General features: G+C 39.6%; 2 protein-coding genes across 5 annotated transcripts in view; one reads left to right on the forward strand and one right to left on the reverse strand.

Annotated features, from left to right (window-relative positions):
* The first annotated feature begins 11,388 nt into the window (after positions 1-11,388).
* On the forward strand, positions 11,389-15,293 carry SFR1 (SWI5 dependent homologous recombination repair protein 1). Of its 4 annotated transcripts, none has more exons than XM_077748391.1 (4): positions 11,389-11,460; positions 12,200-12,324; positions 12,919-13,326; positions 14,639-15,293. In XM_077748391.1, exons 2-4 carry the CDS (start codon positions 12,226-12,228, stop codon positions 14,828-14,830), a joined length of 699 nt encoding a protein of 232 aa, XP_077604517.1. In that variant the 5' UTR covers positions 11,389-11,460; positions 12,200-12,225; the 3' UTR covers positions 14,831-15,293. The 4 variants fall into 4 exon arrangements, with proteins under 4 accessions (XP_077604517.1, XP_077604516.1, XP_077604518.1 ...); XM_077748390.1 differs by having other exon boundaries at positions 11,405-11,475; XM_077748392.1 differs by lacking the exon at positions 11,389-11,460 and adding an exon at positions 11,583-11,802.
* A 4,866-nt stretch (positions 15,294-20,159) lies between these two features.
* The window catches only part of CFAP43 (cilia and flagella associated protein 43), a 105,676-nt gene continuing 102,164 nt past the window's right edge, over positions 20,160-23,671 (reverse strand). Inside the window, exons 35-38 of the mRNA XM_077748466.1 lie at positions 22,776-22,940; positions 21,360-21,440; positions 20,601-20,754; positions 20,160-20,400 (exon numbers count right to left, since the gene is read on the reverse strand). Coding sequence (XP_077604592.1) covers positions 20,234-20,400; positions 20,601-20,754; positions 21,360-21,440; positions 22,776-22,940 — 567 coding nt within the window. The 3' untranslated portion in view covers positions 20,160-20,233. The remainder of the gene's footprint in view (positions 20,401-20,600; positions 20,755-21,359; positions 21,441-22,775; positions 22,941-23,671) is intronic.

The raw sequence follows: 23,671 nt of genomic DNA on the forward strand, positions 1-23,671 counted from the left end.
GCTGGAACTCACAAACCGAGAGATCTGACCTGAACCGAAGTTGGATGCTTAACTGACTAAGCCACCCAGTTTCCCCCACTATCTATTCTTTTAGCTGCTACCCTGTGATTCCTTCTTTATAGCCCAAATATAGCAAATAGAAAATAATAACCCATTGTATTTTGTAAGCATGTCAATAAGCCCTTTAATCAGTTGTTTAAAAATTTCTCAGTTGGGGGCACCTGGATGCCTTGGCTAAGCGTCCAGCGCTCGATTTTGGCTCAGTTCATGACCTCATGGTGGTGAGATCAAGCCCTGCATCAGGCTCTGTGCTAGGCATGGAGCCTGCTTAAGATTCTTTCCCATTCTCTCCCTCTCCTCCTCACCGTCTGTCAAAAAACAACAGCAGAACAAAACAACTTCTCCATTATAAATCTATCATTCTATTACCCAAGGTGTTATCTGTATCCTCTAATCAGGTTTATAGACTTCTAGAACATATTTTATGGAATTAGTTGTAAAAAAAAAAAAAAAGGATGTTGACTGAAAAGCAAGAAGGAAGATTCTGTCAGGATTTTTGTGAAGACGATGAAATACAGCTGAAATACCATTTTTCCCCCATCAAGCCTTTCTTGACTCAACTTTCTCAGAATTCTCTTAGCACTTTCCCTGTGCCCTTAGCACCTTCTCTTCCAACTGAACCCCAGAAATCTGCTAAGCCTGGGTGCTGGGGATATGGAGATCAAAGATGCAGTTTTCCTGCCCTCAAATAACTCATGGTAAAAATATGTATTATTTCACAGCTATAGGGTGCTGAGAAAAAGGAAGGGCAATTAACCAGCTAGAATAGGGTGGGGAGGGGAATAAAAGAACATGAGCCCCTGGTGAGAGGGGCTGGGGGTTTTGACCCTTGATCCTAGTCTTAAGGTGGGAGGAGGAATCAGGCTGCTGAAAGTGTATTTCTATGGATGCACATGCACATGTTATGCCCGTGTCTTCCAGACAGAAGAACCAAGCAAGATGATCAGGAGAGGAGTCTGGCCTGTTTTGGCAACTGCAAGTACATAATTAGAGAAGGCCTGTGTGCAGGGTGTGTGCTGCAAAGTGGTTCAAGATGAAGCTGGGACTCTGTGAGCAATTTTGCCTGGCTTATTTCACTTAGCATAATATTTTAAGGTTGGATAGTATTCCATTTGTATGCAGAAACCACATTTTGTTTATCCATTCAGCTGCTGATGGGTATTTGGGTTGTTTCCACCTTTTGGTTGTAATGAGTAATGTTGATATGAATGCTGGTATATAAATACCTGTTTGAGTCCCTGCTTTCAATTTTGGGGTATATAACAAGAAGTGGAATTGCTGGATCGTATGGATGTTAGGAAAAAATGCAATCCTTCCTCCTGTGTGTCTCCTTTACCGTGCTCACAATACTTCTGACACCTCTGGCCACCAAATGCGTGGCTTTGTTTCCAACACCAAGCAATTCTCTACGGCTCAAAATCATGAGACTGTTCCCTACTACAGATGCCAGTTGTCAAGTTGTTCCCAGGTTACCCACAACCTCTGACCAACTTGGCTACAAAGTAGGGGTTCCTGTGACCTCCTCCCCCTTGGATTCAATTATTTTCTAGAGCACCTCAGGACTCAGGGAAATGCTTGTGTTTACCAGTTTGTTAAAGGACATGATAAAGGATACAGATGAATAGACGGATTAAGAGACACATTGGGTGAGGTCTGGGAGGGTCCTGAGCACAGAAGCTTCTGTCCCTGTGGAGCTGGGATGTGTCACCTCCTGATACGTGGATGTGTTCACCAACCTGGAAGCTCTTTGATCCCCACACTATTGGGATTTTATGGAGGTTTTCTCACATAGACATGATCCATTATTAACCCCACTTCTAGCCCCTCTCCCCTCTGTAGAGAAGAGGCTGCAGAGCAGGAGGTGCCTGAAAATTCCAAGCTTCTAATCATGGCTTGGTCTTTCTGGTAACCAGCCTCCATCAGTAACTCAATGGGCACAGTGAAAATTCTGTGTGCTGTTAATATTCCCCCATCCCTTGCTCTATTAGATTGCCATACTGTAACTCTCTTTTCTTAATTTGTTTGGGATTTTCACCTTTTGAGCTACTGATTAATCATTTATCATTAAATTTATCCATTCAAAACGTATTTATTAATTCACCTCTGGGAAGCATCAAATGTTAATAAAAGTAAGGGCATGAGTTCCAGAAGATGACAGTAAAAGTAAGCAGAGTAACCAGGAGTGTGTCCTGTGGTGGCAAGTGGCAGGGAGTGGGAGTTAGCCTGAAGCACAGGGCTTGGGAGACTAGGATTCTAATGATACGTTAGGGATGCTGAGAGGAAGGAAAAGTCATTGAGGAAAAAAATCCTCCATATAACAAATTTTCCGAGGGCTCATACTGATTGAATCTATGTGATAAATACTGATATGTCCAATTTGTCTTTGTTAATTCCTAAAAATACATATTTACTTTTCCATCTTTAACACCTAGCACATCTTCCATAGCGCCATTTTAATGGTTGTTTCTACAGGGAATTCTATCTTAACTTTAAGTGTCTGTGAACTAAGTTATTGTGGACACTGGTAATTTCAGGTGTGCCAAAATGTGCCCAACCTGGAATTAAAAAAACTCAGAGCTGGAAAAGATCACTCTTCTGTCTACAATTCATAGATGAGAAAACCAAGACCATAGGATTTCAATGAATCTGCCAAAGTCACATAGCACGTTAGTTGCTAGTGGCAGGGTAAGTAAAGAACTCCACTGCTCTGATTCTGTTATATCCCCTGCTGCAGTCGTATTTCCAACAGAATGAATGAATCCAAGAAAAACCATTGTAAACGTCCATGTGTATCATTGTATTCACCCAAAAATCCCAAATGACTTTCCCATTTTCTCCAATTTAAACTGACAACCCATGATTATGCCACGATGAAGCAACCTCAACTTTCCAATTTGTGACCACAGCCCATTTCATCCCCAATTCACCGCACACAACAAAATTCAACAAAGAGAAGGTTTGGCATCTAATGAGAACTGAAGTAAGGTCTGTGGCTTACAGCCTTATTCATTGAAAATTTTACCTTCTATAAAATGTGGCTTCTCTAATGTATAAGATATACTCAGATCTACCCTATTACAATACTGCACCCATCCTAAGAAAGTGTAGGTATATCTATAATGCATGTTTACATCTTCAGCAATAATAGAGTCTTGAATATCTATAATCCTTTTTATTCAATTGTATCAAAGGCCTTAAAGAACGTGAGAAAAGTATGCATTTCTCACTAAGGAAGAAATCATGATTTTTCTCAGAATATAGCCTCAATTAATGTGCCCAGTTTTCATGGTGTTTGAGCTATCTGGAGCTCAAAACATAGGTTAAATCTGCAAAATAACTTGTAGTATGGCATAAACAAGCCTAGTAATCAGTAATGTTATAAAAATGTTATAAAAAATAGTGTTTTAAAACACAAGTTTTGTTCTCAAGAACAAGAAACATGTTGTAAAGATGTCTCCCTTCCTCCTTTCCCCTCTCATTCATTCGTTCTTCTCCTACAGAATTCTTGGCACTGAATTTTGAACTCTTGAGGATGGGTTCAGTTATGAATGTAGTGATTGGGGGAAAGCTTCCTGTAATCGCCACTTCATGGGTTTATCAGGTTTGCCTTCAGAGCTGTAATCAGTATGCAAATGTTCAGTTTTAGCTTTGTAAGTATAACTTATGATGGTTCAACTTAAGATTTCTCAGTTTTACAGTGGTGCAAAAGTAATATGCATTCAGTAGAAACTGTACTTTGATTTTTGATCTCTACTCTCTCGTGATGCTAAGCAGCGGCAGGCAGCCACAGCTCCCGGTCAGCTATGCGATCACCAGGGGAAGCAAGCCACACACTTAAGACCATCTGTACCCATACAATCATTCTGTTTTTCTCTTTCAGTGCAGAATTCAATAGATTAGATGATATATCTAACACTTAATTATGAAATAGATGCTTTTGCCCAACTGTAGGCTAATGTAAGTGTTCTGGCACATTTAAGGTAGGCTAGGCTGCTAGCATGTTCAGTAGGTTAGGTGTATTAAATGCGTTTTCAATTTAACAATATTTTCACTTTCCAATGGGTTTACAGGATATAACTCTATTATAAGCAGAGCAATATTTGTACTCTCATTAGTCCACATAATCCTAAAACGTAGTCTTTCAAACCTGTAATAATATACAATTTTTACTCCCTAAAATCAAGTCACTTCAGATACTGGCTTACCGCATCTACTGTTTGATATCTGTGGATTTCTTTTTCTGAAATGAATTCTCTTCGTTTTGGGAGCTTAATCCCATTCTCAGCACAGAAGAATTCTCTTTAGGTTAAGTGGATCAGCAAGTCTGATTCTTTCAAACTATAAAAATGAAAATATTCATAGCAGATTACATTGGTGGATAAAATTGGTTTGGTTAGGATTGATTCATTCTGAAAAATAGTGACAAAATAAATTGCTATCCCTGTAGACAACTTTTGGCATGAAACAAAGTCAGCTTCACATACCTACAAAACCTAAGGGAAACAGCTCTGAGTGAAGATAATATGTACTGGTGAAGTTGCTTTTTAAAAAAGAGGAACATCTTGCCAAAGATTCAAACTCATTCCTTTTGGGGCAGCATAATTGCACAAGCTTTATGTTAATTATTGTTATATTAAAGATTTGGCAGTTTTACAAAAATCTCAAACTTGTATGTGCAAGTTTAAAATACCCTATTTCAATGGCCCAGAGTTAGGCTAGGAAAGCATTTCAGAAAATGGCAGCCTGTAGTAATGCTTTTTGTTTTTGTTGTTTTTTTTTTAAATCTATGGGCAGCTTATAATTTATAGTCTCATAGGAATTTGCTTAACAAATGTGGACGTGATTAGTTGCCTGCTTTCCAAAACCCAAACCTGTGTTCTTTGGTATCATGATACGCTATCTGCCAAATGACAGGCATTCAAAAGTCTGAGAAGACCATGTCTGCTGGTGAGTGTCATCTGTGCCTTTGGTATGAATTCTTCTCACAGTAGATCTCCAGTAACATAGAGGCTGAGTTTTCAATACCCAGCATTCATAGAAAGGCATAGATTCACAAGTTATAACTGTAAGGAAGAGAGTAAACAGTGCAAACTAAGCCATCACTCCCATGTACTATGGACTACTAGAAAACAATTGAGTAATCTTCTCTTGCTTAAAAAAAAAGATAAAGGAAAAGTTTGTAAATGGCTCTAAGAAAAGGATAATTTGACTGAGAGCCAGTTATTTACATTGAAAAGGTGAAAATAACTGAGATGATGATGTAGGTACTTGAAAGCTGTGGTGGTAGTATTAACTAGACTGGCACATAAGGGGAAATTTTGGGAGGTGGGAGATTTGGCAAGAGTCCAAGTTAAAGGTGTACATTGTTGAAGAAAAATTATTGTCTTATTTTATGTTAATGAACTTTAAATAGATGGGTGGAGTCTTGGAGGACCAGGTCAGGATGACTGTAGCTATATTTGATGCTTCTTTTCCAAGATCCTATTCATGGGAATCACTATTAAAAAATGGTGGTATCATTTGCCAGTTGAGGGTCACCAGCATCATTAAGTTTCACACATTAGTTTTTGGTGGTCACAGAGGTGTGACAGAGTGGAGACCTGGGTACTGTTGATGTCACCAACAAGTTAGGTATGGTGTAGGAGACATGGGCATGAGGCCACCTTGGGGGTGAAAGAGAGAGAATCAAGGAAGAGAGGTCTTTGCTCAAGCCACCTCCCCCATCTTGCCTCTCCAGTGGGTCCTCCCTGGGGATCAGACCTCTGGGTCAGGGGCTCTGCATTTAGTGGATTTGGTACTGCTCATAAGGCCCATAATGAAAATCTAAGGCATTTTATGTTGCCTTTGGGAGTGGTGAGAAAGGGATGAAGTTTCAACCTAGCTCTCAGATCCTGAACTGGGCTAGAAAATTCCTGGTTGTAGGCTGATTCAGATTTTCTCTACTACTATATTTATAATCAAAGTTTGCCAAGGGTTTAGAAGAGCATATGAAAAAAATCAATAGCATCCTAGAAGATGGTAGAATGGTCTCTTAACTCTTTATTTTCCTGGTACAATTAGACATTCTTGCTTCTCCATCTAAAAAAGATCACCAAGAAGAAAGCTTTTATACTCTAAAGACTGAAACAGTACTGAGAAGCAACGGTAGAAAACTGCATTGACTTCTTTGTCGGCACTTCAAACAGATTCAATACTGTGAAATTATCTTGGGAGTTGTTATCTCTCAAACTTCAGGTAGTTAAGGATGATTATAAGACATGTTCTGTTGCTTAAGGATTTGCTGACATCTAATGCCTTTTTTCCTCGAAATGAATGCAGCAGTGACATTTGAGTTAATAAAGGATCTGAGAAAGATGTGGCCTTTAGCTATACTTTTATTACCATTACCTTTCCACAGTCTTAACTCCTCCGCCACGACCCCCCCAGCCACCCACACCCTACCCCCTTCCTCACCATTATTAATCTAACCTGAATCACACTATTCTTCTCCAAGAGAACACACCCCAATAACAGCAGTGAATCATAGACACTCTTGGTTCTCCAGTCTCCAACAGACTTGACAAAATGCCAGATCTAATAAAATAAGACAGGAACTTCAGGTGAAAGGAGCTCTTTAAGGTTCTTGTTCAGTATACTACCCTCAATATTACCAGATGAGTTTTCTAGTTGTCTGGCAGTGGACAAGTTTTTATCACACTTAATGCTATTGACCCTCCCCATATTTTCCTGCTCTAAGCAGCCATCCTACTTAGTAAGGCAACCTCTCAGGCATGCCTAATAGCTAACTAAGTCAATGGCTCTTTCGTCTTGAAGTTGAAAATAAAATGTTTGGGGTGCCTGGGTGGCTTATTTGGTTAAGTATCCAACTTCGGCTCCGGTCACTATCTCATGGTTTGTGGGTTTGAGCCCCATATCTTATCAGGCTCTGCACTGAATGTGGAGCCTGCCTAGGCTTCTCTCTTTCCTTCTTTCTCTGTGCTCCTCCCCAACTCGCTCTCTCTTTCTCAAAATAAATAAACTTTAAAAAAAGGAAAGAAAATCAGTACTTGTAGGGGCGCCTGGGTGGCTTAGTCAGTTAAGCATCCGACTTTCGCTTAGGCCATGATCTCGCGGTTCGTGGGTTCGAGCCCCGCGTTGGGCTCTGTGCTGACTGCCAGCTCAGAGCCTGGAGGCTGTTTCAGAGTCTGTGACTCCTCTCTCTCAGACCCTCCCCTGCTCACGCTGTCTCTCTCTCTCTCCTAGAAATAAATAAAAAAACATTAAAAATTAAAAAAAAAAAAAGAAAATCAATACTTGCTTAATGTAGCTAAGGAATGTTAAACAGTTCTTCCACAAAGGTCACACTTTGATTAAAAAGTCAATTACGGGGTGCCTGGGTGGTTCAGTCAGTTGAGTATAAGACTTCAACTTCAGGTCATGATCTCGCGGTTTGTGAGTTTGAGCCCCACATTGGGCTCTGTGCTAAGAGTTCTGAGCCTGGAACCTGCTTCAGATTCTTGTCTCCTTCTCTCTCTGTTCCTCCCCTGCACACACCCTGTCTCTCTCTCAAAATAAATAAACATTAAACATTTTTTTAAAGTCCATAAATTACACATTATAGAGTTCCATATGTGATCTTTTGATAATAGAGAAAAGAAATAGAAATAGTTTGTCAGTTACTCAAAGGGAAATTTATAAGATGATAGAACACTAAAACACATCTTCTTTACCATGGATAAATCTATGAGAATCGAATTCATGGCAGAGGAGAGTTTTTGAAGATTTTCAACTTATATACAAATGTCAGAAGAAATATTGAAAGCTACTTAAGAGAATTTAGTAGACTTTTTGTTAGTGTTATAAATTTTTATTAAATTTTGTTTAACCTGCTCTAATGGACATTATAAATCAACTTAATTGTGTGGATTTTACACTATACCTCACCCAAATGGATTTTAATCCTGGTTTTAAGAATGTGCATTTATATTTTTCATTGTTAAAAAAATCTATAGATACTAGCTGTTTCTACATGATATAAAAAATTATGTTAACACACAAAAGTCAATGGAACGGAATTTAGGTCATCCTGAAATTACTGTTAAGATTTTTAAGATAATGCTATCGCCAAAAATTTCAAAAATAAACCCAGTGAAATGAAATTTTAAATTGTGGCTTAAACCTGTGTGTGTGTGTGTGTGTGTGTGTGTGTGTGTTTATATTTATTTATCTTGAAAGGGAGACTATTTTCTTCTTGCTATTAAAAAAGAATAAAAAAGCCTCATAAAGATTTTTAGGCCTATGTCATCATCCCACTGACAATAATCACAGACAAGAACTGGAAGAAGTATTTTACCACTCCCTGATGAATAACACAGTAGCTAACAGTAGCCTTGGGTATTGGAGAAATTTTAAAACACAGAGAGAAAGCCTGCCTTAGGTTAATAGTAATTACTATCATCACCGAATTCTATTGTTCAAATTGTTCTCTATGGTAGGGTAAGGAGTCCTCCTTGCCTTCTGGCTCTCAAGAGCAGTATTTTTCCCAGCCTGAAAAGTGTCAAGTAACATGCAATGTCCTGTGTCACAAAAGACAAACCTCTTATAAGCCAATTGACTAGGCTTTATCTAACGGTACAATGAAAACTATGGGGGCTATATTCCAGACTCTCCACACTAAGTTGAGAGTGGAAGGTATGTTTCTATTTGGGGATGTCATGAGAGTAAGTAAAACACCAAACTTAAACCTGGGAAGACCATTCAGTTCTAACAACACATGGAAGTCAGAGATATAGGTCAACAAACGTGCATTTCTGAAATACAGGTTTTCCTGAGTACTTATTCCGAAGTTCTTTGAAAATCTGGCCAAAACAATCTCATTTAATATACCAGTTCACATAATAAGCAAGTCAGAACATTTGCAAGGCAAGATGTTGTTTTCCTTTGTGCAGCCAGCAAAAACGCAGCTCTAAGCCTAGGCTGTCATGATAAAACGATTTTGGAGCAGCTGATTTTAGAGAATCATAAAAACAACCCAACCTTACGCCCCAAGGTAGAAAGAATATGCAGAGTCTGCACTGTGCTTCTAGCATCAGGACGAATCATTCTGCCTCCTTCAGTGCAACTGATGCCAATGGGTGAGTAAAGGGAGAAATAAATCTGCAGATAGACTTGTAGCTTGGTGAGGTAACACCTGTATCAGAAAATCATGAGCTCTCCCTTTCATTTTGTAACTTCCTTGAGGTTAGTCTATATAACTTTTGAAAAATTTTTAAGTGGAATATATTTTATTAATTATATATGGTGGCGCCACATTTTCTGCTATTTTTTGGCTTAAATTATGTAGGATCTTATAGATTATAGCATCTTTTTAAAAAATGTGGCCTTTGGGGGGAGATAAGTGAAAGGATGAAAGAATTATGTGATGCATACGTTTTTTAAGTTTACTTATTGTGTGTGTGTGAGAGAGAGAGAGAGAAAGGAAGAGGGAGACGGAGAGAGAGAGAGAATGAATGAGTGGATGAGGGGCAGAGAACAAAGAAGGGAGAGAGACTCAAAAGCGGGCCATGTGCAGTCAGCCCTGAGCAGGATCTGGAGCCTGAACTCATGAACTGGGCGAGATTATTACCTACCTGAGTGGAAACCAAGAGTCTAACGCTTAACAGATTCAGCCACCAAGGTGCCCCTATGACACACACCTCTGTAACAATTAGGGAATGGTGAGTACAGTTGCATACATAAAATAACAACTATTCAGTGCTTCCCCCACTTCATGAATTCTCATTTAATCCTCCAGTCCCCAGGAAGGCGGTACTATTATGCCTATTTTCCAGATGAGGAAACCAAGGCACAGAGACACTACCTTACCAAGCATATAAAATAATCTCAGGATTTGAACCAAGGCAATTTGCCTCCCAGGTTTGTATCCTCAATGATACAATGCACTGGGTTGTCTTCAGATTCTATATTTGACTGCTTAGGACTCAGTTAATTCCTCGGGGTCCTGGCTACTTCTAAGCTCTGAGACATTGGTAGAGACAGTGTCAACATTTACAATGGCCATTCATTAGGGTTGAAAACACCAGCTCCTTAAATATTCCCAACTTCCATGTGACTCAGAAATTACTAATGGTCTCTCCCCAAACCCAGTGCTCCACCCAAAGTATTTAACTTGGCTGTTGCACAGCAACAGAACCCCACCACCGGGAAGTGAGGATTCTTTTTTTTAACGTTTTATTTTTTAATAGTAACCTCTGTGCCCAACGTGGGGCTCAAACTCACCAGCGCGAGATCGAGTCCCCAGAGTCCCACGCTCTTCCCACTGAGCCAGACAGGCACCTGGAGGAAGGTTATTTTTTTTTATTTATTTATCTTGAAAACGAGAGAGATTAGAAACTCTTGACAGCAGAAAGCCACACCCGGGACTCGAACTCACGAACTGCGAGGTCCTGACCTGAGCCAAAGTCGGATGCTTAACCAACCCGAGCCACCAAGGCCCGTGGAGGAGGATTATTTTAGAGGAATGCCCTGACCAGTGTTCAGCAAGGGCCATATCTGCCTCAAAATATCGGAATTCTGGACCAATGGTCTGCCTCCTGTATAGCCCAAAGCGGCTACATTCTCACAGATTTGACCAGACTTGAAGCCAAGTTAAAGAAGTTAAATTTTTGAGGTTTTCAGTAGAAAACCCATGACGGAACCGCCGTTTGCGGCAGCAAAGGCTGGAAATTAGCTCCACTGCATCCGCAAGGCCTCTCGGGAGAGATTTCTAACATGTTTGATTCTCAACGGGCCGCGCTACCCAGCGCTGCTCTTTTGTGGTCTCCGCCTCAGGGGCGTTTGCAGCCGTCAATTGAACCCACAGCCGGCTCTGCGGCTTTTCGTCCGTCCCGCCACGTCTGAGGAAGGACGTTTCCTGTGGGGAACGAGGGCATAAACCAACGAGAGGCCGGAAAACGGAGGGGTGAGGGGAACAAAAACCAAAAAGCTAGGAAGCTGGAAAGGAAGGCGAGGCCACGCAAAAAGAGAGACAGGACGCCCGGGAAAGAAGCACCGCCCGCTCGGAATCCGTCAATCTTCCCAAGCTCAGCCCCGCCCGCCCCCGACGCCTGCGCAGGCTCGCGGCCGCGCGCGCACGAGGCCGCAGCTCTCTGGCGTTCGGCGGAGCAGAGCTGCGAGCGGCTCCGACCGGGCCAATCACGCGTCTCTGCCCGCCCAGCTCAGCCTCCACCCGCTTACAGGAGCTTGTGGCCGCGCGCGCGGAGTCCCGCCCCTCTCGGGCGCTGACCCGCGCAGAGCTGAACGCGTCGGTCAGTCTGGCCAATCGCACGTCTCTTCCGCCTCCCGTGCGGCCCCGCCCCTGGGAGGAGACCGGCTGAGGCCGCGACTGCGCGCGTTTTCTGCTTTGGGGGAAGGCGAAGGGAGGTAGCGTGCAAGGCGGCAAGTGTCGGAGAGAGGGGCTGTTTCGCGAGTCGGTTGTGGGGTCGAGTAGAGCTCTCTTTCCGCGGTCAGGGGACCTCTCAACCCCCCTCTTAAGTGAGGTCTCTCGAGGGCTAGTGTGGGTTTTCTGCAATGGTGGGAGGAAGGAAGAAACTCCTCCCTTTCCCCACCCCCCTGTAAATTTGATGCCTTTGTTTGAGGAAAGAAACTTAGGCCAACTCTCCTTTTCAGGGTCTTTTCGCTACTTGACACAGACGTATATTTATCTGCGCTTGTGTTGCTGTTCTTCAGGCCTGGTTCTAGTCACAGAGCATTTTAGCGTTTAAGGTAGTGTGACAGGTCTGATTATGTTTTTCGAGCCAAGATTTCAGTTGTATTTCCATTCATTATAAAGCTGGTGTTAAGAAACTAAAAGAATTCCTGAAGAATTCCAAGGTGGTGGTTCTCCCCAGCACCTATATGGGATCTTTGAGAATGGAGAGTGTTTATACGAGATGCTAGTTAATTTGTCCTGAAAAAACTAGTAGTCACCATGTGGACCAACACAGCCTTACTTGGGAAGGTAAATGGATAACTGCAGAAAGCCCAAAAATGAATCACAACTAAGTGAAATTGTTGCTGGCTTACTTGTGGCTGTTAGATGTACAACAATAAGTTATTTTTATAAAAATTGAGTACATAGAGGTACGGGTTAATTTTATTTACATTCTGATTTCTTTTTTAGAGGTAAACCAAGATTTAATTTTCAAGATGGAAAGCCCCTCCGACTCAGCTGCTGTGATTTTACCTAGCACTCCACAGAACTGTGCCAGTCCACCCTCTTCCCGTACAAGTAGTTCAAGAAAACAAGTATGAATATCTTAGTTCTTCCAGTGGAGCTAGTCTGTATTTCTAGGTATTGTGCCTGTAGTGGGTTTAATTCTGCTGAAGACTGTTAATTTGCATAATGTGTAGATCAATAGGTAGATATTTTAGCAGCTATTTAATAATTTTAGGTCTTTATCCTAAGCTTATGGATTTGACTCCCTGCCCCCCAGATTTTCATCTTGAATCAATTATTTTCATTTACTTTCAGATCAGGTTACTACAAAAGTCCAAATTGAGGAAGTTTGAATCTGCCGTATTCTGAAGGTCTTTGGTGGCAGGATCTAGGTCTTTTCCTTAATTTTTAACTCTGAAGCACTCAGTAGTGTCAGGCATGTGCTAGTCGCTGAACAAATGATTGGGAAGACGGGGATGAGTGTCTCAACACTAGAAGGGTGCTGACTTTGCTAAAATAAAAAGAATAAAATGGGGCTTGCAGGAATTAAAGACATTTTGGGATTGTTACTTTAGATATATGGAGATATAAAGCCATCTAGTGGTGTCTCCTGTAGAAATGTAAGGTCTTTGTTTATTTACACAAGAATGATTTTCTTAATTAAGGTTTTGTGCTTTTTTCAGCCTATGAGTGCAACACTTAGAGAACGATTAAGGAAAACTAGGTCTTCATTTAATTCCTGTGATAGTGTGGTAAAACGTCTTAAAGTAGAGAATGAAGAAAATGATCAGACTGTTTCCAAGAAGCCAGCATCTTCAACAGAAGAAAACTGTTTGGAATTTCAGGAAAATTTTAAACACACAGACCGTGAGTTTGAAAGTACATATTTAAAAAATACCTTCAAGAATATCAGTGCATCTGAATCTCAGTCACTTGATACTAAGTCATGCAGTGATCTCCAAAGTGACTTTGTGAATGAGGATCTTCCCAAACAAGGATTAAGTGAAGAAAGAGCAAAACTGGTGAAGCAGATTGAGGAGAAAGAGGACCTTCTTAGAAGGCTAAAACTGGTCAAAATGTATAGATCTAAGGTGAGAATAATTTTAGAACCATTTCTTTTTTTTTTTTTAGTTAAATGATAAGTAATTTCAGAGAGAAATAAGTTTATTTTAGCATAATGAGCAATAAGCCAAATATCCAGAAACCTAGCTTCTCACAACTGTAACTCAAATGTAAGTCATAGATTTAGAGGAGAGTTAGGTTTCGAAACACCAGATACAACTTTAAAAATTGCCAGCTCTCATTGAATATGCAGTTGAAGCTTGTCTCTCTAGTTGCCAGCCTGTAGTAAGTATTAGTACCAAATGATGCAAGTACAATGAGAACAGAAGTGACAGCTGCCAGTGAATGATTATAAAAGCTAAAAATGGGCCACAGGGGCGCCTGGGTGACTTAGTCAGTTGAGCGTCCGACTTTCGCTTAGGTCATGATCTCGCGGTTCGTGGGTTCGAGCCCCACGTCGGGCTCTGTGCTGGCTGCCAGCTCAGAGCCTGGAGCCTGTTTCAGAGTCTCTGACTCCCTCTCTCTCTGACCCTCCCCTGCTCACATGGTCTCTCTCTCTCCTAGAAATAAATAAAACATTAAAAAATTTTTTTAAAAAATGGGCCACAAGAGTACAATAAATGATACTTTTAGTAATAATCTTGTGTTCTTCCAAACTGTTAAAATGCTCCAGGTATTTTGTTTGGTAAAAACAACAAATATAAATTAGATTTTAGATTTCAGCCGAGATAGATTGAAATAAATAGAAGTTGGGCACTTGGAAGAAGATAACCTTTATTTACCTGGATCGCTCATGCGTATGTTGTTTTCTTCCTTCTTTCTCAGCACTGTGGAGTAAGTGGTGGGATAGTAAGTGGTGGGATAGTAAGTCTTATTTGCTGTCTTGAATTTTTAGGATTTTTCTAAATATAACTACTTGCGTTTTATGAGATAGTGAATGTTGAAAAATTATATTAAGTTGAGTATTTTATTTATATTCATTAAGTTGAATATTTTCATTTAAAAAAAATACAGCTACAATAGAAAAAGGTTTTTTTTTGTTTTTACCCATATTGTTGCTTCTCTACATAGTTTTTCCTTACTTCGTGATTTGATTTGTCGCTGAGGATAAGTAAGGATGATCTAGAGCTTGGACCAAACAGAATAGAACTCAACCTGAGTTGTCAATGTAACCATTCTACTTAAAACTATCCTGCTTTTGCTTGGGTAGAAGTCCCTATCCTGATCAAGTATGTTACCCCTTAAACCTACTCAGTTGACGAATATAACTACTTTAATTAAGTATGTTAAATAGGATGCCTGTCTACTTATTGATATATCTTTATTTTTTTCCTATTTCAGAATGACCTATCTCAGTTACAGTCATTAATACAGAAGTGGAGAAGCTGTAGCCAGCTGTTGCTGCATGAGTTGCAATCGGCTCTGTGTGAGGAGAATAAGAAACTCAGCCTGACTCAGCTGATAGACCACTATGGGTTAGATGACAAATTGCTACACTATAACAGAAATGAAGAAGAATTTATGGGTGTTTAATTCACAGTTTTTTTCCCCAGAATATTTTTGAGAATGCCCAATTAAAAGATACTTCATTCGTTTTAAGGGTAAAGTAGAAACCATTAGGGCTTAGAGAAAAGTATCTTGATGAATATCAATTTAGAGCACTCTTATATAAATCTAAAATAAGTTCTAAAATGAAAATGTACTATTTTGGATAAATTTGCCAAAGATAACTTGACATTTAAAGAAATGTGAAAATAATTATATCATGTTTAAAAAAACGGGCATTTCTGGAAGTAAATTTTAATACATTGTTTTGTTATATAAAAAAGTTTTGTTTTAAATGTTAAAAAATAGTTCAGTCTGGTGGATGTCAAAACCTAAAGTAGTCTAAAAATGCCTGCCTATCTCCTAAGTTTATGAACCTTGTTTCCATCCATTTGCCACATATTTCCATCTGGATGGTATAGCAAGTAATTAAACTTGTTCATATCTCCAATTATTATATTCTTCCTTGTCTTCAAATTTGCTTTTTGTTTTCTTCATCTCATTTAGTGAAATGGCCGTCTGTCTCTTGCAAAAAACAACATATCCTTATCCCCCACTTCAAGGCCTACAAGGTCCTTCACATCCATCTACCTTTATAGCTTCATCTTCTCAGTTTGTAATGACTCCTCAGCCAGAAACCCACCTTCATTGTGTTGTGTTTCTGGCTGCTGTGTTACCTGTGTCATTCTGTACACAGAATATGACTCAAGCTGGCCCAGTTGGAGAATTGGAATTAGGCTCAGGAAAAGAAAGCCCATCTCTTTTTGTGGCTGAAGCTGTTGTAGGTAAACTTGGAAGCAGAAAAGCTGAATATAACTAACACCAAGGTAGTGTGTGATCTTACGAAGAAAGGCAGAGATGATAAATGGAGAGAGAGCTCTGTAGATCAGTGGTTTGCTGGTTCTAGCTTCAAGTCCTTCCTAAGGGCCTTCTGGATTTTTGCTTTTGGATCCTTTTAAAGACTAAAACAGCTTTACTTGGTTAAAAACATCTTGAAAGATAGTACTTCCCTACTAGTAGGTAAATAGCCAATACCCTGAGGCCCTTTCTCCTCCAAGTGTACCCTATTTTTTAAAACTTGTAATTATTTATTTTTGAGAAAGACAGAGCATGAGCAGGGGAGGGGCAGAGAAAAAGGGAGTCACAGAATCTGAAGCAGGCTACAGGCTTTCAGCTGTCAGCACAGAATCCGATGCAGGGCTCAAACCCATGGACCATGAGATCATGACCTAAGCTGAAGTCAGATGCTTAACCACTGAGCCACCCAGGTGCCCCCAAGTGTACCCCATTTTTGACCGAGTCGTGCCCCATTATCTAACAAACTATTAATATTTGGCATAGCAGGAAATCTTCAGACCCTGGTCTTACAACCATTCTAATTGTTTGTGCCCACCTCCTTGCCACACATGTTTCTTTAAGCACACACACAAATCCCTGCCTTCCAGACACTGCCATTGTCATTAGCTGCTGTGAACCCAAGAGGACTGGCCTAGGCCTCTCATGGGCCTCCCATGACCCTGAGATTCCTGGATGAGCATCCCTAGGTACCTGTACTGTTTCGAGCCTATAAGCCTCCCCTGCTGCTTGCTGCTCAGCCAGAGGGCCTAAATGTGGCACGAGAAGCGGTTTCCCTAGCGATGGTGCTGGCATTTGGCTGCAGCTACTCTCTGTTGGTTGGCATGTCCTCTAAAATCACCCTTACATATCCACTTGGAAGAACTATAGCATCAGTGGGACTCTGGTTCTGGGAAAGTTGGGGAGAGCAGATGGGACATAGTAATGGGCGTTTCCAAGGCACTGGCTGGGTGCTCCGGGCTCTAGCAGCATAGTGGACATTCCTGCAACAGGAGGTGGGTCAAGAAACATGGATCAGGCTTATGGGACAGTTTGATGCCCTTGAGGCGGTACCCTTTTTGCTCATTTCTGTTGAATTTCACTTCTATTTAATGGGATATATTTATTAAAAAATCACTGAATACTATACTTAAAAATTTTTTTTAATGTTTTTATTTATTTATTTATTTAGAGAGAGAGAGAAAGACAGAATCCCAAGCAGACTCCTCCACACTCAGCAAGGAACCTGATGTGGGGCTCAAACCTCCAACTGTGAGATCATGACCTGAGCTGAAGTCAAGAGTTGGGCATTTAACCGACTGAGCCACTCAGGGGCCCCTGAATACTATATTTTTAATCATAAAAATGAAAGCTACCACTTAGCAATTGCTTCCTGCCAGCTTAAAAAATATATTAACTTGTTTGAATATTTAAATTATCAGCATCTAGGGGGCACCTGAGTTCAAGCCTGGCGTAGGGCCCTGTGCTGACAGCTAAGAGCCTGGAGCCTGCTTCCAATTCTGTATCTCCCTCTCTCTCTGCCCCTCCCCTACCCGTGCTCTCCGTCTGTCTCAAAATTAAATAAATATTAAAAATATATTTTTTTAAATTATCGGCATCCCAGTTTAAAGATGAGGAAATTTAAGACATAGTAGTTATTTAAAAACTAAGTAGTTATTGGGGTGCTTGGGTGGCTCAGTTGGTTAAGCATTCCAACTTCCTCCCAGGTCATGCTCTCACAGTTCATGAGTTCAAGCCCTCATGGAGCTCTGTGCTGACAGTGCAGGGCCTGGAGCCCACTTCGACCTCTGTCTCCCTCTCTCTCTGCTGCTCCCCTGCTCATACTCTGTCAGTTTCTCAATAATAAATAAACATTAAATTTTTTTTTAAAAACGACTTATTTAAAACCCTAGCAACAGAGCTCTACCAAGTCCTGTGCCTAAAACTGTGCCATATTTGACCCAATTAATTATCTTACTACTTTATAATATAGATAAATAATATTTTAAAGGACTAGAAAAATAGAATTGCCATTAGTTCAGCAGCTGAGCGGAATCAGTACCATGGACAGTATCAAGAGTGGGTTGGGGTAAAATGACCTATGTGATTTGCAAAGCCAACCCCCAAACCAGAAGATGTCTCCTGTTGAAAAGTGCTGCCACTAGAATATAGCTTGAGACCAGAGATTTCTGTTAATCTCCACTCTAAGCCTCAAAGCTGAGGCTTTCAAGCAAAGAGCTTGAATTTTAGTCACCCAGAGTGGGCACTTAGAAATAGGCTGTTAAGATCTAGGAATCCACAGTGAAATTTGTGGCAGTGCAGTTAATCTGGGTGACCTGGAATTGTATTACCGGGAAAAAGGAAAAAAAGAAGGCTAGTATAACCATGATTGACTCAGTCCAACAAGACAGAGAATTTCTGACAATCTCTTCATAAGTTATCAAGTATTTGTATTCTTTTATTCTTTTTTAAAAAAATTTATTTTGAGAGAGAGCATGCATGTGTGCTCGTCAGTGGGGGAGGGGCCCAGGTGGGGGGTGGAGAGAGAGGGAGAATCTCAAGAAGGCTCTGCACTATCAGCACAAAGCTTGATGTGGGCCTCGAACCCAGAAACCATTAAGATCATGACCTGAGCCGAAGTCAAGAATCACTTAACCAACTGAGCCACCCAGATGCTCCCCAAGTTTTTGTATTCTTTTTTTTTTTTTTTCTAGGAGAGAGAGAGAGACAGCGTGAGCAGGGGAGGGTCAGAGAGAGAGGGAGACACAGACTCCAAAACAGGCTCCAGGCTCTGAGCTGGCAGTCAGCACAGAGCCCAACGCGGGGCTTGAACCCACGAACCGCGAGATCACGACCTAAGTGAAAGACGCTTAACCAACTAAGCCACCCAGGCGCCCCAGGTTTTTGTATTCTTAACACACTTCTCCAGCCTTGGGTCCAGCCTCCCACCCCTACAATTACCTTCTCAGAGATAATTCTGAAGGCAAATCAACTACTTGAGGAGTCATTCTGGTACTAAGGAGGGGAGTCATCAAAAATGATGTTGAACCTCTGGGGTGCCTGGGTGGCTCAGTCAGTTAAGCATCTGACTCTTGATTTTGGCTCAGGTCATTATCTCACATTTTGTGAATTCAAGCCCCTGCATTAGGCTCTGTACCACACAGAGCTTGCTTGGAATTTTCCCTCTCTCTCTGCCTCTACCCCACTCATGCGCTGTCTCTCTCAAAATAAATAAACTTAAAAATAAACCAAAACGAAACATTGGGCCTACTATTTCTCTTACCATTCCCACTGATCAGTATATGGGTGATCAATTATGGTACTACCCTGGCAGTTTCTGAATAGAAAAATTTAAATCTCTTTAAAATTTTTTCTGTAAATAGGTTTTATAATAATAGCTCTCTTGCTTTACCTATACCAGTGCACATTGGATATGGTGTTGCAGATTAAACTTAACAATTCACAAATTTTGGAACAATGAAATCATGACATTACTTGGAGGTTGTAGTCAATGATCCCAATGGTATCATCTTGGAATGTAGCAGTCCACAGGCTATGGAAGGGCAAAGCAGCTTTCTGACCATTTAATCTTCTCATTATTTAATTATCACCTATTATAATGAATATGCAATGTAGAAGAATATGTTATGTTTATTTAGAAGAAAATATGCAGCTGCGCACCTGGGTGGCTCAGTGGGTTAAGCGACCAACTCTTGATTTTTGGCTCAGGTCATGATCTCACACTTCATGAGATTAAGCCCCATGTGGGCTTGTGTTGACAGTGTGGAGCTTGCTTGGGCTTCTCTCTCCCTTTCTCTCTGCCCTTCCCCCAACCCCTCTCTATCAAAGAAACAAACAAAAAAAAAATATATGTTGTACTTTTCAAATGATTTAAGGCTTGGTAAAAGTAAACAGCCTAGAATAGGATATGATCTTATATGTTCTGATAATTTTTTTTCTTTTTTAGAAAAGTTTATTTATTTTGAGAAAGAAAGAGATGAGCAGAGAGAGGGAAAGAGAGAATCCCAAATAGGCTCCACACTGAGTATGCAGCCTGATGCAAGGCTCGATCTCACAACCGTGAGATCATGACCTGAGCCAAAACCAAGATTTGGACACTTAACCAACTGAGCCACCCAGGTGTCCCCTGATAATTTTTTTTTCTGATTACATAAATGCTTGCTGTAGAAAACTTAATACAGAAAATATGAAAATCATTAACTCCTAAGTTTTATGGTAATTTCATAAAGTTAGAAATGCCAGTAGTGGCTAAGAAATTTTTGTCTTTATGACCAAAATTAAGACAAAATGAGTTAAATAGTAAAATAGATCTTGAATATTTTCAGTTCATTCTTTAGCAAAAACAACTCATGATACTTTAACATTCATGGAAGACAAACATTTTTATAATAATGAAAGTTAAAATTAAACAATTTGCTATTAAAAAATGCAATTAAGAAGAAACTCTACTTAAACGCCCTGATATGGGAGAAAAATCATTTTAATCAAATGAAATTATTTTTTAAATGACTGATTGTCGTTTCCCACCAGACATTTTTACATTTGAACAAAAGCAGGAAATGTCTTCATTCTTAATCGTTCAACTTCAGCCTGAAGTACTGAAAGCTGTTCAGCTTGTTGTTGTGAAATATTTGTTAACGCTTGTTGTTGCATCATGTTTTCATACCGTTCTTTAGCAATCTTTTCACAAGTCAGTTGAGACCCTATCCCAAAAATGAAGAAGAAAAGAATTCTTCATACTTTCAAATATAGAAACAGCACTGAGAATCAGTTAACCATGTGGAAGAAATGCTGGCAGCTTGATAACTACTGACCAGAATTCAGAAATAGAGATTACTTTTAAAGAAACTTAAAGTTGAGTAGGTTTGAGAAACAGTTGAGTAGTAAGAGAAACAATTCTTACCTATTGCATTACAGATGTCCTTTCTCTCTGAGACAGCCACCAGCTCTTCTCGTAAATTGCAGCTTAGAGTATAATTTGCTATGTCTTTTTGATTGCTGTACCTTCCCAGCTTTTTAAGTAGTTTTTTGCGGTTTTCCACATTCTTTTTGTGGGTCTGAAATTTTTGTTCCCATAACACCCCACAAAAATAATTGCGAAAAAAAGCATTTTATAAAAAGACATTTTAAAATTTAAATTCATTATCATCAAGATATCATCACCATATCCCTACTGCCTAACATAATGCCTGCACAGAGTAGTTAACTAAATTATTTGTTTAAAGATAGAATGATGCTTTAATACCAAATTTAAGAAAAAATCTAGTATATTCTTGAAAATGGGAGATTAAAACAAATCCCACATAACCTTGAGATTACTTTGTTTCCATCTTATATATACTATACAATCAAAACTGAGCATTTGTTAAGCAGTTATGAAAAAAGTTATGCCATGGAAAGACTATCAACACTTCTGAGAAATTGGAAATTCACGTACACTCAGGTATCTCCCACGGGGTTAATTCTAATATGAAAAGAATTATACCACACTTGTTATGGTTGCAAAGACACTATTTCAGGGGTCTCTAATGAGATCCTGAATATCAATAAAGGACCGTGATATTATTAGGTTCTGTTTGAATTCATGATTTGGAACACTATTACTTTGTTCAAATGATTCACAACTGTTGGGATTATAATGATCAATATCTTTCAGACCTACCTTATCCAAAACAGCAATGGTTTGCTCCATTATTCCAATCTGAATGGCAATCAGAGTCTCATAATTTGGTTCATTTAGGAACTTGGAGAAGACAAAAAACCCACAATATATGTAAGTATATTTTTCTCTATTCTTTCAATAGATAATAAAAAGTTCTTAGTTTTGAAAGTTACTATTGTCATAAAAGTTATCTAAGATTTGACTTTTGTGCCATAATATTTACTTGTATTTAGCTACCGATATATTCACATGTATATTAATAATTACAGATGCCTAGACATTATTTTCTCATTCATTTATTCAACTCACCAAATATTTATTAAGTATCTCATTTTGAGTCCTATATTAATATTGTCTGAATTAAAGATACTAAGGGAGATACAAAGATGGATAACATAACCTTAGCCTTCAAGAAAAAGAGAGCATGAAGATATGATTAGTTGCCAGAAAATAGATAAAGTGACTTACAAATTCAAAGGTGGCTTGAGAAGCCTATAAGAGGAACAGTGGGAATGAATTTGAAAAGTAGGGTTGAAGGATGTGGAATACCCACCTAAAGATTTCATAATTCATGTGCCATGTAAAAAGTTGCAGTTTAAAATGTTTGAGCAGAGGGGCACCTGAGTGACTCAGTCAGTTAAGCGACTTGGGCTCAGGTCATGATCTCGAGGTTCATGAACTCGAGCCCCACATGGGACTCTGTGCTGATAACTCAGAGCCTGGAGCCTGCTTTGGATTCTGTGTCTCCCTCTCTCTCTCTGCCCCTCTCCTGCTTGCACTCTGTCTCTCTGTCTTTCAGGTAATGAATAAATATTAAAATTATTTAAATGTTTGAGCAGAGTAATAATGTTATTGGAGGTGAATAGCAATATTAATCTGATAGCAGCATATAGTAGAGATTAGATAAGAGAAAGCCCCAAAGTCAAGAGACTAGTTAGGAAATTATTATACAATAATAATACAATTATTATACATGAAAAAGAAGAACTGAGCACGGGTAAAGGCAGTGGGGATAGAGAATGAGGGAATAAAGAAAGAAGCTAGGCAAGACTTGGAAGACAGGGGAGAGGGGAATCCCAGATGACAGCTGCAAGCCTGAGTGAGTGGTTGGGAAAGAACAGAAATAAGCACATTAGTAAGGGATGCTGGTGGGAGGTAGGAAGGCAGAAATAGAACTCAGGGAGGTCAGGAACAGAGAACTTGGATTGGACTTTTAGCAGTCATCACTGAAATTAAAAAAATTTGAGACCGTCAAAGGAGAGAGCATGGAAAGAAACTGAGCTAAAGGCAGCATCTTAAAACTACTGGCTTAGAATATGCTTGATATTACAGGGACTTCTGATTAAATACTGTTTGAACGAAGGAATGCATTAATGAATGAAAGTAAAATTATATGGTGGGGCAGGGAGAACTTACCTTTTGACGATCTCTGGAAAAAAATAGCATCTGAATATCCCAAGCCTTCTGATTTAGATCTTCCATTTCCATCTCCATTTTCTTATGTTCCCACTCAATCTGAAATATTCCTTTGTGGACATCTTTACTTTCCGTCATGCTAGCAACTTTCTTTTGTCCTTGAGTCTTGGAAAAAAAAAGTACATTCTGATATTCATAGGACTCTGCATACAGAATGCAGAATATCTGAAGCTGCTATTCTTAGAAAACACTTGGACCACAGAGATAATTGTATCTTCTTTTAAAAATGTAGCAGATATTTAAAAATTACTTCTTGGGCAAAATCTGATCACTAAAAAGCTTTATAGGTACTAAGTAGAAAAGATTATAAAATATATTTGAAGAGCATAGCCAGTTTACTTTATATGTTAAAATTAGGCAGGAACTCTCTTTTTGTTATCCCCGATAATGTCTACATGCATTTGTACCCCAACTCTCTGCCCTGCTTCCTGACACTATAGATAAAAGATTGTAGTTTAATGCAGCTGGGGAAAACAGTATCCAGTTGGTAGCTAGTGGAAAAGCAAAATAAATAAATAAATAAAGTGAGTTAAATATTTTTAAACACCTAGATATTTTGCACTTCACTTCAAATTGCCTATATTGAAGTTCAGGAATATTTTCATGAATTTGTTCTGCCAGATTGCTAATAGTGAAACTAGTATGTCTCTAAAATTAATTTGTCCAGGGGGTCCATCAGTTAACATTTTATATTTTTCCTCTCTTCAAAAATTAGCTTTCTAAAGTTCATGCCACTATATTATGCCATATGTCCTGGTCCTCTTTTTAAAAATTATTGGGGCGCCTGGGTGGCTTAGTCGGTTAAGCGTCCGACTTTCGCTTAGGTCATGATCTCG

The sequence above is a fragment of the Crocuta crocuta genome, unplaced genomic scaffold (assembly GCF_008692635.1).
Source record: "Crocuta crocuta isolate KB4526 unplaced genomic scaffold, BGI_CrCroc_1.0 scaffold619, whole genome shotgun sequence".
NCBI classification, from domain to species: domain Eukaryota; kingdom Metazoa; phylum Chordata; class Mammalia; order Carnivora; family Hyaenidae; genus Crocuta; species Crocuta crocuta.

Coding starts and splice junctions, on each gene's coding strand:
- SFR1 (XM_077748391.1), top strand. CDS start 12,226: ATGGAAAGCCCCTCCGACTCAGCTGCTGTGATTTTACCTAGCACTCCA. Junction 12,325..12,918: donor CAAGTAGTTCAAGAAAACAA/GTATGAATATCT, acceptor TGCTTTTTTCAG/CCTATGAGTGCAACACTTAG. Junction 13,327..14,638: donor TCAAAATGTATAGATCTAAG/GTGAGAATAATT, acceptor TTCCTATTTCAG/AATGACCTATCTCAGTTACA.